The sequence below is a fragment of the Dasypus novemcinctus genome, chromosome 7, assembly GCF_030445035.2.
Source record: "Dasypus novemcinctus isolate mDasNov1 chromosome 7, mDasNov1.1.hap2, whole genome shotgun sequence".
Taxonomy (NCBI): Eukaryota; Metazoa; Chordata; class Mammalia; order Cingulata; family Dasypodidae; genus Dasypus; species Dasypus novemcinctus.
The window spans coordinates 41,180,459-41,192,750 of record NC_080679.1 but is presented as its reverse complement, the minus strand read 5'-3'; the positions used below and the strand labels follow the sequence as shown (position 1 = coordinate 41,192,750).

Sequence of the window (12,292 nt, the reverse complement as noted above, 5' to 3'; positions counted from 1 at the left end):
CCTTCCTAGGAAATTGAAGGTTATATTTTAAACATTTTTACTTTCCCTAAGTGAAATTCAGTGGGAGAGTAAGAGATGAGGTCCACACAGCCTATGGGGATTATTCTCCATGGAGTGGGTGATAGCAGGAAAGGGTTGAGAGCTGCCTTTAAACTGTAAGCCTAGTTGCTCTCAAGAAGCAGCAGGGTCTAATGGATCAGAACTCAGAAGAATGGGGTTTATTTCCAGTTAACTTGTAAACTCAGGCTCTTAGAATTTTTGTGTTCCATGGTCTTCCTCTGTAAATTTACCTTTCCCATTTTCTGGATAATGCAAAGGATTCTGGACTAGAAGCTAGGGGTCATGAAATTTGCTATTAACCAACTCTGTGATCTTGGATAAGTCACCCAACTTCTTCATTACCTAAAACTCAATACTATTGAGCAGTATTCAGGAATTACTGGAAATAAGTCTACTGAGTTTATGTTGAGACTGTGGTCTTTCTAAATGTTGGGAAGAAAAATCATTAGATTCCCAAACTCAGAAAAACACAATTTATTGGCAAAGGCAAAGAAAATTGAAAGAGGTCAAATGGCTTTTTGGGGTACATTTTATGGATATGCTTCATTGTTTTCTTTCTGTTAGAATAAATTACTTTGAAAATTGAATGAACTTTTAGATTATGGAGTTCCATTCAAGAATTAGCACTGGAAAAGACACCAGTGATACTTTATTCTAATAATTTTCAATCCTGACTGCATATTATAAGTCTGGGTAAGTGCTAAAAGATACCAATACCAGGGACCTTTCCCTAGAGATTGTGAGGTAATTGATCTGGTTGGGGAGGGGCATTGGGCATTGCCAAGTTTTCATACTTAACTCTGGTACTTCTAATGCACAGCCACGATTGAAAAATCATTGGGCTGGAGACTTTTTGGTATTCTTTCTAGTTCCAAATTTTTATGATTCTTGAAGAGAATTCTATAAATTCCCCCAACTTCCACCTAAAGATGTAAAGTGACTTGTCCATTATCACAGAATCTATTAGATGGGTTTGGAGCTAGAATTTTATCTTCTGATTACCAGTCCAGTGTTCTGAGTGCCATATTAAGCTGATTTTCTTACAGACTAAAAATGTGTTCACCATTTAACTTATTCCAAGGATATAACTTAGAGTCTAGATGAAATTACTTCTGTCAGAAAGGGTGTAACTCATTGGAAGTCACTGTTTTGAATCACACAGTGGATTCAACTAAGTCAGGTGAATTAGCAAAGGGGGAAATATACATACTTTAAGTTGGTGATATTTTGCATATTTTTATCTCTCAACATTCTTCTATGATGATTAAAAGGAAAGAAATATACTCGTGTCATTACTGTATCATTTAATTCTCTATTCTATTTTTCAGAGAAATGTCTTTGTCCAACTTACCCGCCTCCTGTGTCTACAATACCCTTTTGGCTACTGGCACTACTTGGACTCCTGGGTCTCTATAGCTTGTTAGCAACAGTGTGCCTTTTTATTTACTGGGTAAGACATGCAGCACTATTATTATTATTTTTTTTCTTTCCTACTTGATTTGAGTATGTTTTCTCTTTTCAATTTTTTTCAATTTTATCTGAAATAAAAATCTGATGGGTGTTTTATTTTCCAGAAGGCATTGATTAGGTGGCCAGGGAGGAAAAGAAGCTAAATGGACAAATTAGGGTAGTTACTTTTCTTTTCCCCATTTTGCTATATGATTATAACACATAACATAGTAAATATGCCTGTGTATACACACACACACACACACACACTCCACATACACACAACTTGGGAATCTAGGCAGCTGAAGCCAATGAGCAACTTTGGCTCAGGGTCCAAAATCATGAGAAACTTTACTACTGAAATTGTGCTTGCAGACCTAACAAAGAAACAAGATCTGTTGATCCAAGTCAGACTTTTTTTCTTCTCTGAAGCAGTTGAATTATGTGAGGCCAAGTATGGTGTTGTCATTGTGAAACTATTATGGCAGTTGGTCTTTTCTGAGTTCTCACCACTGAATTGGCATTTACCAACTTTTGCAAATGTTCATGTGAAAAACTTGGTATATTTTTCCTGGCCTTCCTCAATGTTGCATTTTTGGCCAATGTTTACTTGTCTCGGTTAGCATATTTACTCTCAAGAAGGGACCTCTCGAGCAAGGATATTTCCTTTTTCAGAAACTTCCCGTTCTTATGTACACAGGGTGGTACAGGACAGTTCATGCTTTGCTTCTATGTTATTTTATGATTTTTTCCTATAAGTTAAATGTATGTATTAGTCATTTCTTCAACTAGATTGAAGGTTCCTTAATGATAAAGGACTGTACCTCTTGATATTCTCTGTCTGTCTGGTATTAAGTACATTTAGTGTTTAATGAATGCTTATTGAATAGAAGTATTTAATGATCCCAATAGAGGCCATCTGAGGACTTAAATGGACATGTCTGAAGTGTAATGTGTATCTTTAAGGCATACTTCATAAATGTAATTACTCCATGATTTATGATTTCTGGAAGTCATGCCATCCTATTTATTGGATGCTGGGGGAGCAGCCCTGGATTTATAGCCTTGCAGTTCTCTTATCCAGCTTTGGATTCTTTTTAACTGTTGTTGTCTTATTGCCAGAATTTGCCTCTCGATTGTTCCGCATTTGCTCCTCCCAGTGCAGAAGACCCAAGAGGGCAGGTAGACATTTGTCAGGCTGCCTATTGCCTAATCTGTATGTTATACACGGTAAGGGACAAAATGGCTGCTTGTCCCTGGAAATTCTTTATATTAGATATAATCCTGGGAATTCCCTGGCTTGCCTTCTGCAAGTTTGCTCAATCCTGAGGGGGATCTTGGTGTAGTAAAATATCACTTAAGTTCTACTTCTGATGTTAGTTGAGTCCCTTTATCTTTGTAGATCGTGGTGTCTTCCTCCAAGAGGAAGCCAGCTTTGGCCCTTATGGTGTTTACCACTGATTTTAGAATTTATGTTTTTCTTATTCCCTGGCCATTGACTTTTATGCCTGCTATATGTATTTCCAAATTTTATCATTGGGAATCTCAACTTCCTAACTTAAATGCTAGGTGCAGTGCTCTTTGGGTACCCTTCCAGAAAATTTTGCCTGACCTAGGTCAAAGTGATTTACTAGTTTCATGGCCAAAAGGGTACTGCTAATCATAAAAAAAATTTTTAAATATGCAATAGAATGTCAGTTACTATTATGATGCACTAATTTGCTAAATGACCCAAATCACCCAAAGGGATGGACACTATGGGGTTTTCTTTGGCAGCAATGCTTATGCCTAGCAAAACTCATCTTGCTCTGTCTTGAGAAAACCTATTTTGGTCTTTTTCTGTCTCACAGGCACCCCATGCTTTGAGAGGTCCCAGTGCTTGGCAAGTCTTGTCATCGGTGGCCTTCTGTAGTCAATTAGGTTATCTAATTAGGGTCTTTGTACTCTCTGGTCAAAAGTGTGTGAACTCTAAATATATTTATATTTCATAGAATAACAGCATTTTTACCCTGGGCTCATCTTTTGCTGCTTCTGTAGCTGCTGTTTAAGCAACAAAGTCCTTGCTGAGCAAGGCAACCATGCCAGCAGGGATCCCCAGAGGTTAGCCATTGCCTGAGCACTGTCCTGGGATCCTATTTTTAGCTAATCTACTGGGTACTTTAGTGTAAGTTGCCTTTTCTGGAACTTCCCGAGAGCGATAGGCATTTCTAGTCTGTGTGGGTTTCTGGGAGCAGCTGCAGATTCTATCTCAGTTCTTGACCTGTTGCTGACATTTGAGTAAATAAGTGTTCCCTCTGCCAGGCACCTGTTACTCCCATCCAATCCTCCATTCACTCAGCTGAGGTGGTAAGCCTGTTCTCTTTTCTAATCTAAAGGAGCCTTTTAAGAAACATTGTATTTCCTCACTGTAGATCACAATGTGGAGAATGTAGAAAGTGTCTGCACAAGTAATATCTGCCTTTAGGTTCTTAAGGACTGGGTTTTTAAGTGGATTGTCTCTTGCATACCCTGTGTCTGCTGCTGCTTCCATGGAACAAGTGGGCAAGGGATGGGGTAGGGAGGAACCCGAAACTGTACATGTTTAGCAGGCATTACATGGTAAAGGGGACATAGATGACTCAGTCACACTGCTACATAAAGTGGGTACTTCCTGCACACATATATGCTTGTGCTGGCTGCACAAGGGCACCATGGATTTTGACTAGTGTTCCCAGCCATGCTCGTTTCATATCCATCCCACTGTTTGTGCTTATAGTTAGGGTGATAATGATTGAATCTATTCAATAATAAGGTGTGAGGGTAAGCGTGGGAGCTGATTGAAGCTGATCTTTCATAATCTTGGTATGCAACCTGGAGAACTTCAGCGTCAAGACATCTTTGTTATGTTTACCAGCTATAGTTAGGGTGTCTGGAGGTGAAGACTGTCACTTGTGAGTCTTCCGGGTTAGAGAAAGTATTCAAACTGCTTCCTATGGTGTCTTCAGCATCCTCCCACGCTTTATTTGGGGGCAGGCATTTTCTTGCCTTTACTGCTCCCCTGCTGTAACCCAGTGCCCAATAGAGCTCATCATTTATTTATAGAAAGGAGGTAGAGCCAAGATGTTTGAAGAGCAACTTCATCCACCCACTTGGTTTCCATGACTACCTCCATGTGAATGAATCCCCCATTTAGGTGTTTCATGCCATCCTGTTTTCATAGTACCAGGCACCATCTCAAATCCCAAATGACCAAAGTTGAATTTATCACCTTCTCTTTCAAATCTACTTTGCCTGCTGTCTTGCCTTATACCTATAGATGGAACAACATCCTTCCAGTCACTTGGGCTCAAATCATCAGTCATCTTTGTGTATTGAGCGAGAAGGAGGAGTCAAGCACTCTAAGAATATTTATTCTAATTTGGTAATATATTTGGAAGCTACTGTTCTTTTTCATTCTTTTTCATGATGGACACTCTGAGGACCAGGATTTCTCAATCTTGGCACTATTGACACTTTGGACTGGGTAATTTTTTGTTGTGGGAGGCTGTCCTGTGCATTGTATAGTGTTTTTTAGTAGCATATTTGGCTCCTACCCACCAGATGCCAGTAGCGCCCCTCCCACTTGTGACATAAAAAGTATCTTCAGACATTGCCAAATATCCCCAGGCATAGAATGAGTGAATGGAAAAATTACCCCTGGTTGAGAACCACTGCTATAGAAACACTTTTTCCCCACCTGTAGTCTCTCTTGCTTCCAAAATCTCTTGCATATCACTGCTAGTTTTCCTAAATTGATCATCTGATCAGGCCATCCTCAAAGTCACTAGTAAGTTTGATTCATTGTAATATGTGGCTCAACTTTATTATTTGTTAGTAATAATTCAGTGAATAAGTTTTTGAATGACTTTTAAAAAGATACAAATTAGTTTAGCTCCCAGGTTATCCCTATAATAAGGGTGTTGGTTTTTGTTTGAATTTAATAATGATAATGTAGATGCTAATAATAATACTTCTCCTTCCTTGGTGTTCAAGAGCACAGAGCATCTTGGAATTGTTTGGTACTTATTTCCTTTGAACTTTCTTGCAAACCTTTTTCTTCTAAACACTTTTCAAGATCCCCTCCATCTCACACTGTTTATATTCTCAAGAGCTGGCCTCCATTCCTAAATTAATGAGATTATCTGTCATGATTGATTTCTCTGAACAAGTCTTCTAAGGTTAGATATTTTCTGCCTCTTTATTAATACTGTTTCCTTCAACTAGAATACCAATTTTGTTCTTTCTACCTATTATAATCCTACCCAAACCTCCAAGTCTAGCCCCAAAACATCAGACTATAGTATGAAAAGGGTAGAAAGAGGTAAGAGTAGTATCAGGGGTCTGGGTGAGCAATGGTGAGGAATGGTGGTAGCTTAGAAATAGAATGGTTATGGTAAAGATGGCTAGGGAGAGATGGATTTCAGGGACATTTAGGCAAATGCAACTGGAATATGTAACAGAGCTGGAGGTATCAAGGATGAGGCTTAGGTTTCTGGCTTGGGCAAATCTATGGATGTATTGTCATTCATCGAGATGGAAAACACTGTTAAGAGGGCCAGATTTTGGGAGAATATCTTGTATTTAGTTTTGGACATGCTAAGTTTTAAGTGTCTTTGAGGGTTAGTCCAGAGACATAAATTTGGGTGAATAGGTAGTAATTGAAACTGGGAATGTGGCTGAGATTGTTTAGGGGAGGAAGACAGAGTGAGTGGATACGAAGGCCTAGGAACTCTAACAATGAGTGGCTAGTTAGAGAAAGATGAGCTTGCAAAGGAGGTAAAGAAGGTGTGGCCAAAGAGGTAGGATGAAAACTGGGATGAAACCAGGTAAAGGGGAGAGCGTTTCCAAAAGAAGAGCGTACTCAATAGTTAGAATGCTGCTGAGAGCTCAAGAAGATGAGGACTGAAAATAGGTCAGTTGTGTTTAGTATTATGGAGGTTGGTGTTTTTTAAACCTTTCTTTAGCACTTACTCATGCCCTTTTGACAAGGAAAGTATGAGGGGCTTGGTGAGGAGTGCATGGAAATAAGGTTAGTGGTGAAGTTACTCGTTATTTATTGATTCAGGTATTCACATCATTCATATACAACATATCTTGTATTGCTCCAGGCCTCTGTACCAGGAAATAGGTACTTTTTCTCATAATAGAGAATTCGGAATCCAGGAATCAGAACAGCCTTCTATTTTTAGAAATTTTAGGGGTCTTTTGTCAAAGGAGAACATTTACCATCACATTGGTTGAAAAAGGAAGCTCCTAACCCCTAGTCAAAATCTGTATTAAGATTCATGGTGAGTTTAACTCTTCCTCCAGGTTCAGTATTGCCCCCTACTTCTCTTACTCGTGGTAGAAATTCATCCTGAGGGAGCCGAGCCTGAGGAATAAGGATGAGTGAGTCGTTTGGGAATATTTAAATCATACATGTAAGGGGATAGGAATATAACTAGTTGCCCAGAATCGCCAATAATTTGGATCCCAGTGTAATGAATTTATGACTATTCCAGACACGGCATGAGTTGATGGTTCTCTGGTTAATTGTGAAAAAACAACTTGTTAAGCAAATGACTCATATAAGAAGATTATAATGGGGATGCTAGACCTAGTCAAAGGACCAAAGGTCTACAAGTGAATTTACATATCCACCTTGGATATGTTAACTAGATATGCTTTTGGTCAAATGACTGCAAAGAGTATAATATTTCTCTGAAATATTTTCCTTGATTCATATATTTTTTTAGCTAACTTAGATGAGTCCACATTCATTAGGTTGAGTTAGTCATTATCCAAGTCCAATGTGCCCGATGGGTGTTCAGCCTCATTTAATATTTGATGTTCTGAACAGTTGCCCCACAGTAGGGTCTTCACCGTTATTTTCAGGTGTCTGAGGGCTCCTCTCACTACCTTTCCCTCCTCCTCCCCACAACCCTGCACATTGAACCTTCTCTTTTCCTCAGATGAAGAATAGGAGGAGCAGGATTCTTCAGAGCGACTACATGAACATGACCCCCCGGAGGCCGGGGCCCACGCGCAAGCACTACCACCAGCCTTACGCCCCAGCACGGGACTTTGCAGCGTACCGCTCCTGACACGGACGCCTATCCAGATGCGAGCCGGCTGGCACCCCCGCATCTGCCCAACACCACTGATCTGGATAGGAAAGGACTGCCTCCGCCAGCTGGCCACCGCAGGGCCTCTTAGGCCATGATGCCAATTGTCTTGAGCGACTAGAACAAATATCAAGATCATTTTGGTACTCTGAAAGGAAGTTAAAGAAAATTACTGTGGCAGGTTAAACCTTACAATGCCATGACCCAAATTCAAACTTAGTGTGTTTTTTAATTTATTGACTTGACTGAGAAGTTAAGACAGAGAACACATAATGCGTGGGTTCTGTTAGCCTTGCAATCTGCTTCCAAAAGCTGCTGATTGAGCCCTGCTTCTTTCTCACTCACCTGTACATCTCAATCAAGCGAAGTGTGATATCCAAGGAATTTTTAGAGAAGAAAGGCTAGAAAATCATTTCCCGTGGTTAAATGGGTATGCAGGGTGGGAGTAGGTTAGAATGAGGAAGGGTAAAGAGACTTAAATTTTTTTTTCTTTGACCATTAAAATGCTGTCTCTCTCTGATGAAATGAGCAATTAAACTGTTCCTATTTAGTTTAGAAAGATTACACAATTTCTTTGATGAATTCTGACCATATTTAGTCATTTCAACCAATGGGATCTTCTCAAAGCAATGCTAGCAAACTGATTTGCTTTCCTTGTGATAGGAATTCAGTTTACTGTTCACGGTAGGATTTCAAAAGAATAAGGTAGTCCTCCCAAACCAAGGAAGAATGTGTCAGAAAATAAGATCATTTTATAACAAAATCATTTGAATAAAATGAAGGGTTATTTGTTTAACAGTGTATTCTAGTTGAATCATATAAAGGAGTTTTTTTCCATATATTTCAGGTTTGGACACTTGTCTGCATGGAGATGTGAAGTGGGATGTGAAAAAGCTTCTGTAGGGGAAGTGATGATACTGTGAAAAAGGGATGTTAGCATTCATTAGGGGATGGGATGAGTCCCAACAAGCTTCTTCTGAAGAAGGAAGAATTATGCAATTCTTCCCAGTGTGTTGAGGGGATAGTTGGCATCTGGTGGAAGCGGTCAGGAAGGCAGCAGGTAGAAGAGCCCTGGTGAGAGCTCCCTTAGAGGGACTTTATGTGGTTTGTCTCAGAACTCCAGAACCCTTTGGACTCAGCTGGCTGTTTACCCTGGAGGTCCACTGATGAGGAAAAGTATTTTGAACGTGTGTTGCTTCATCCACATGCATCAACTCAAGAGACCCTGCAAGGCCTGATCTTGGAATGGCCATGGATATTTTTCTGTCTCCAGTTTTGGGCCAACTGGAATATGCGAGGGACCCTTAAGAATGAACCCTACAGCTGCCTTCACAATTTGTTCAATGATTCAATTTATTTAAGTGTTAGAGGAGCCTAGGGTTTGAGGCAGATACTCTTGGTTCAAGTCCCAGACCTGCCCTTTACTAATTGAATGACCTTAGGCAATTCACTGCCTCTGGCTCTGCAACTCTAAAATGGAGATAAGAATCGGAAATGACTGTTCCTATACTGTAAACTCCCTGACAGGCATGGCCCAAGGTTGTTTTTGTCTCTGCTCGTTCTTGGCACTTAGCACTGTCCCTGGCATAATTTATCTCTTTTCCTATAGATAAATTATGTATACAAATAAATGGACAATAACCTAGGAAAGAGGGAATATTGTAACACAAATTTAAACTCACTACTCCGGGATGAGGTGCTATAAGATACCAGGACCTCTTAAACTTCTGCCCCGTTCCTATTTCTTGGACTATTTTAGCATATAATAAAATGTAGGGCATTTTTTCATTTCACTTTTATGTATATAAAGAGAAGTTCTTCAATTTTTTTATATGGGGAAGAGAGTAGGGGTGGGAATCTTATTCCAGACAGAAAATCTTGTACTTTAGTTGATTTTTAAATGGGCTTTCTTTCCATCAATTTAATTAATCCAGAGACGGCCAAACACAACAATACTTGGATAGTAAAGGACTTTTGGATTTACATGGGCACATGTAATACATTGCCATCTTTTTGGCACACAGAGTTCTTCAACCCAAGTTATCAGACTGTATTTGAGAATGACAGAGCTGGAGAATTTTATAAAGGGCAGTGGCAAAAAATAAAACAAAATAAATGGAAAGACTTGATCTTTAGTAATAAATGGTTTTGTTTTATGACTGGAAAAGGAGATTTACTAAAGATGAATCACACTTGAGATTTTTCTTACTCACTCTGAACAGAACCAAAGTAGATATGTTATGCAAAGAAGTCCATTTTCATTATTAGTATAAACCAAGAAATGGTTTAAAAATTGTGGTTGGAGCAATGCATTTACAGTTTCAGACATGGTAATTATGAAGAAAACAATGTCATTTGCTGCTATTATTTTAAGAGTCTTATAGTTAATGCTGTCATTTTTTATTATGAACTCAGTATTTTGGGCTGTGTACACCAATTTAAAGAGTCCAGTTGTACATTTGGTTTTGTGTATTCAGTGATAAAATTATTGAACTACCATGGGTGTGTTTTAGAGTTTGCATTTTAATGTTGTTTTTCAGAATAGATATGCTGCATTTTGGCAATGAAGCTGGAGGAAACTTGCTATTTAAAAGAAATCTTTTCTTCAGATTAACCCTTATGAAAAAATCTAAGACTCTCAAATATTAGTTTCACCTCAAGCAAGGTCACTTCTGATGATGATTTGCTTGGCTCCAGTCACAATTTCTCCTCAAACTAATGGTTTACCTCTCTGAGATGTAGGACTGTGTAGTATGCATTCTGTGTATTATGAATGCTACCTGAGAGATTGAACTTCAGCCTTGGTTCCATCAATCCCTGGGGTTAACTAACTGAGCCACCAGCTATCATGGCTATTTTCATTGGCATGTTGATGGTCAAATGGATACCTATTCCCGCATCCCAGGCTTTCATATACCAGATGGGAATCATGGTAGGTCTGGGGACTGGTCTCAGAGTGTTAAATTCAACTATATGTTGGAGGTGGAGATCATGCTGATGATGGGTCTAGAATTAGAGTCATCACTGCCATAGACCTCCTATCAACCACAGTCAAGGACAGTGCTAGTCCTCTTGAAAGACCTTGGGCAGGACGAGTTATTAGCATCTACAAGGGTGTTCAAGGCTCAGGATATCTCTTTATTTCATAGATACATGCATGCTTCACAGGACAGGTGTTCCCATCTCAGGGCCCTTACAGGTATTATTTCCTCTCTCCGGAATGTTCTTTCCCAGCTATCTGCATAGCTCAACTCCTTCAGGTCCATGAGCAAATGTTGCCTTTTGTCCTAGTTAAAGCTCCCAACTCCCTGTCTGCTTTCTTTGTTTGTTTTTCTCCATACATTTTCACCAATCATTAACTAGACATTTTATTTCTTCATTTGATTATTGTCTTCCAATTAGAATATGAGCTCCATGAAGGAAGGGATTTTGTCTATTTTGTTTATTGCTGTATCTTCCAGTGCCTAGAACAATGCTATGCATGCAATAAATATTTATTGACTGAATGACTGAATTTTTGTGGCCTTATGAATTAATGATCAGTTTAAATGTTCTAGTCACCTCTGAGAAGGAGAGAGCCAATTCTTTCCAGTGCCCTATTAATGAGTTCAAAAATTCATTTTATTAGAGAAACATGTGGTAAACATATGCAAGCAAACTTGGGGATGAATATATGCTAAATTAGATTTCAGAAATTTGTGTGCAGTGAAGGAAACCAAAACTGTTAGAAAGAATCATCTTAAAAAGTCATGCTAAATAAGTTACAGTCAGGAGTAAATTAATTTTCTATTAAAACCCAAATTCACTCTTAATGGTGTATTGACTAAATTTTAAACGTGTCTTTAGCCCAAGACTTCTGAATATGTTGCCTTTATAATCCTTTCCTATTACCAAACTGCTGCTCTTTTCTATGGGAGTAATTTTACCACAACAAATTTTATGAATGTCTTGGCTCTCATTCAAAAAGATCTCAAAGATGGGAATGTGGAGGAAAGAAAATTTTAGCCTTTTTACCTGACTTGCTCATGCCATAAATGAGCACTCTAATAATTTATGATACTTTAAAAATAAGTATAACAACAACGATAATACACAAGTCAAGATTGTTACTGTTAAAAGCTTGTGGCATTTGGAGCAAAGTGAAAATTCAAATCAGACTTACATTAACCATTGTGCATATGCACACACACACACACAAACATGCACAAACATACTACTGTCATTTTGCAGGGAGGGGAAGATCTTTCAACAACAGATCCAAGAGAAGCTCTAATAATTCACTTAGCATCCCATTTCCTTCTCTCTTCATTGTTCTTTGAGGGTGGTCTGCATTCAAATAGCGTACGATGAATTCAACTTCAAATCGACTCTTTTCTTTGTTGAAATGGAGCTCATTAAATTTAACAAAGGTAGACAAAACTTGAAAAAAGATGGCCTTACATGTCTCCTCTTACCCCGAGAAAGACTGAACTCAGCTAGTCACTCATGGATTGAATGAATAGGACAAGTCAAATCAACGGACAGGGACAAACATGGGAAAAATCAGCTGTTAAATGAATCTGCTCAATAAACATTCCTTTTCTGGGCTAACAAAAAGAGTACAGCCTAGTTCTGTGAAAAGATTCTAGTACTCTGAAACTAAAGTCAAAATGAAATAAAAT

General features: G+C 38.8%; 1 protein-coding gene across 1 annotated transcript in view; it reads left to right on the top strand.

Moving 5' to 3' along the window:
* Positions 1-11,137, top strand: part of CD28 (CD28 molecule) — a 30,866-nt gene extending 19,729 nt beyond the window's left edge. Inside the window, exons 3-4 of the mRNA XM_012523351.4 lie at positions 1,389-1,510; positions 7,479-11,137. Coding sequence (XP_012378805.1) covers positions 1,389-1,510; positions 7,479-7,610 — 254 coding nt within the window. The 3' untranslated portion in view covers positions 7,611-11,137. The remainder of the gene's footprint in view (positions 1-1,388; positions 1,511-7,478) is intronic.
* The last annotated feature ends 1,155 nt before the right edge of the window (positions 11,138-12,292 follow it).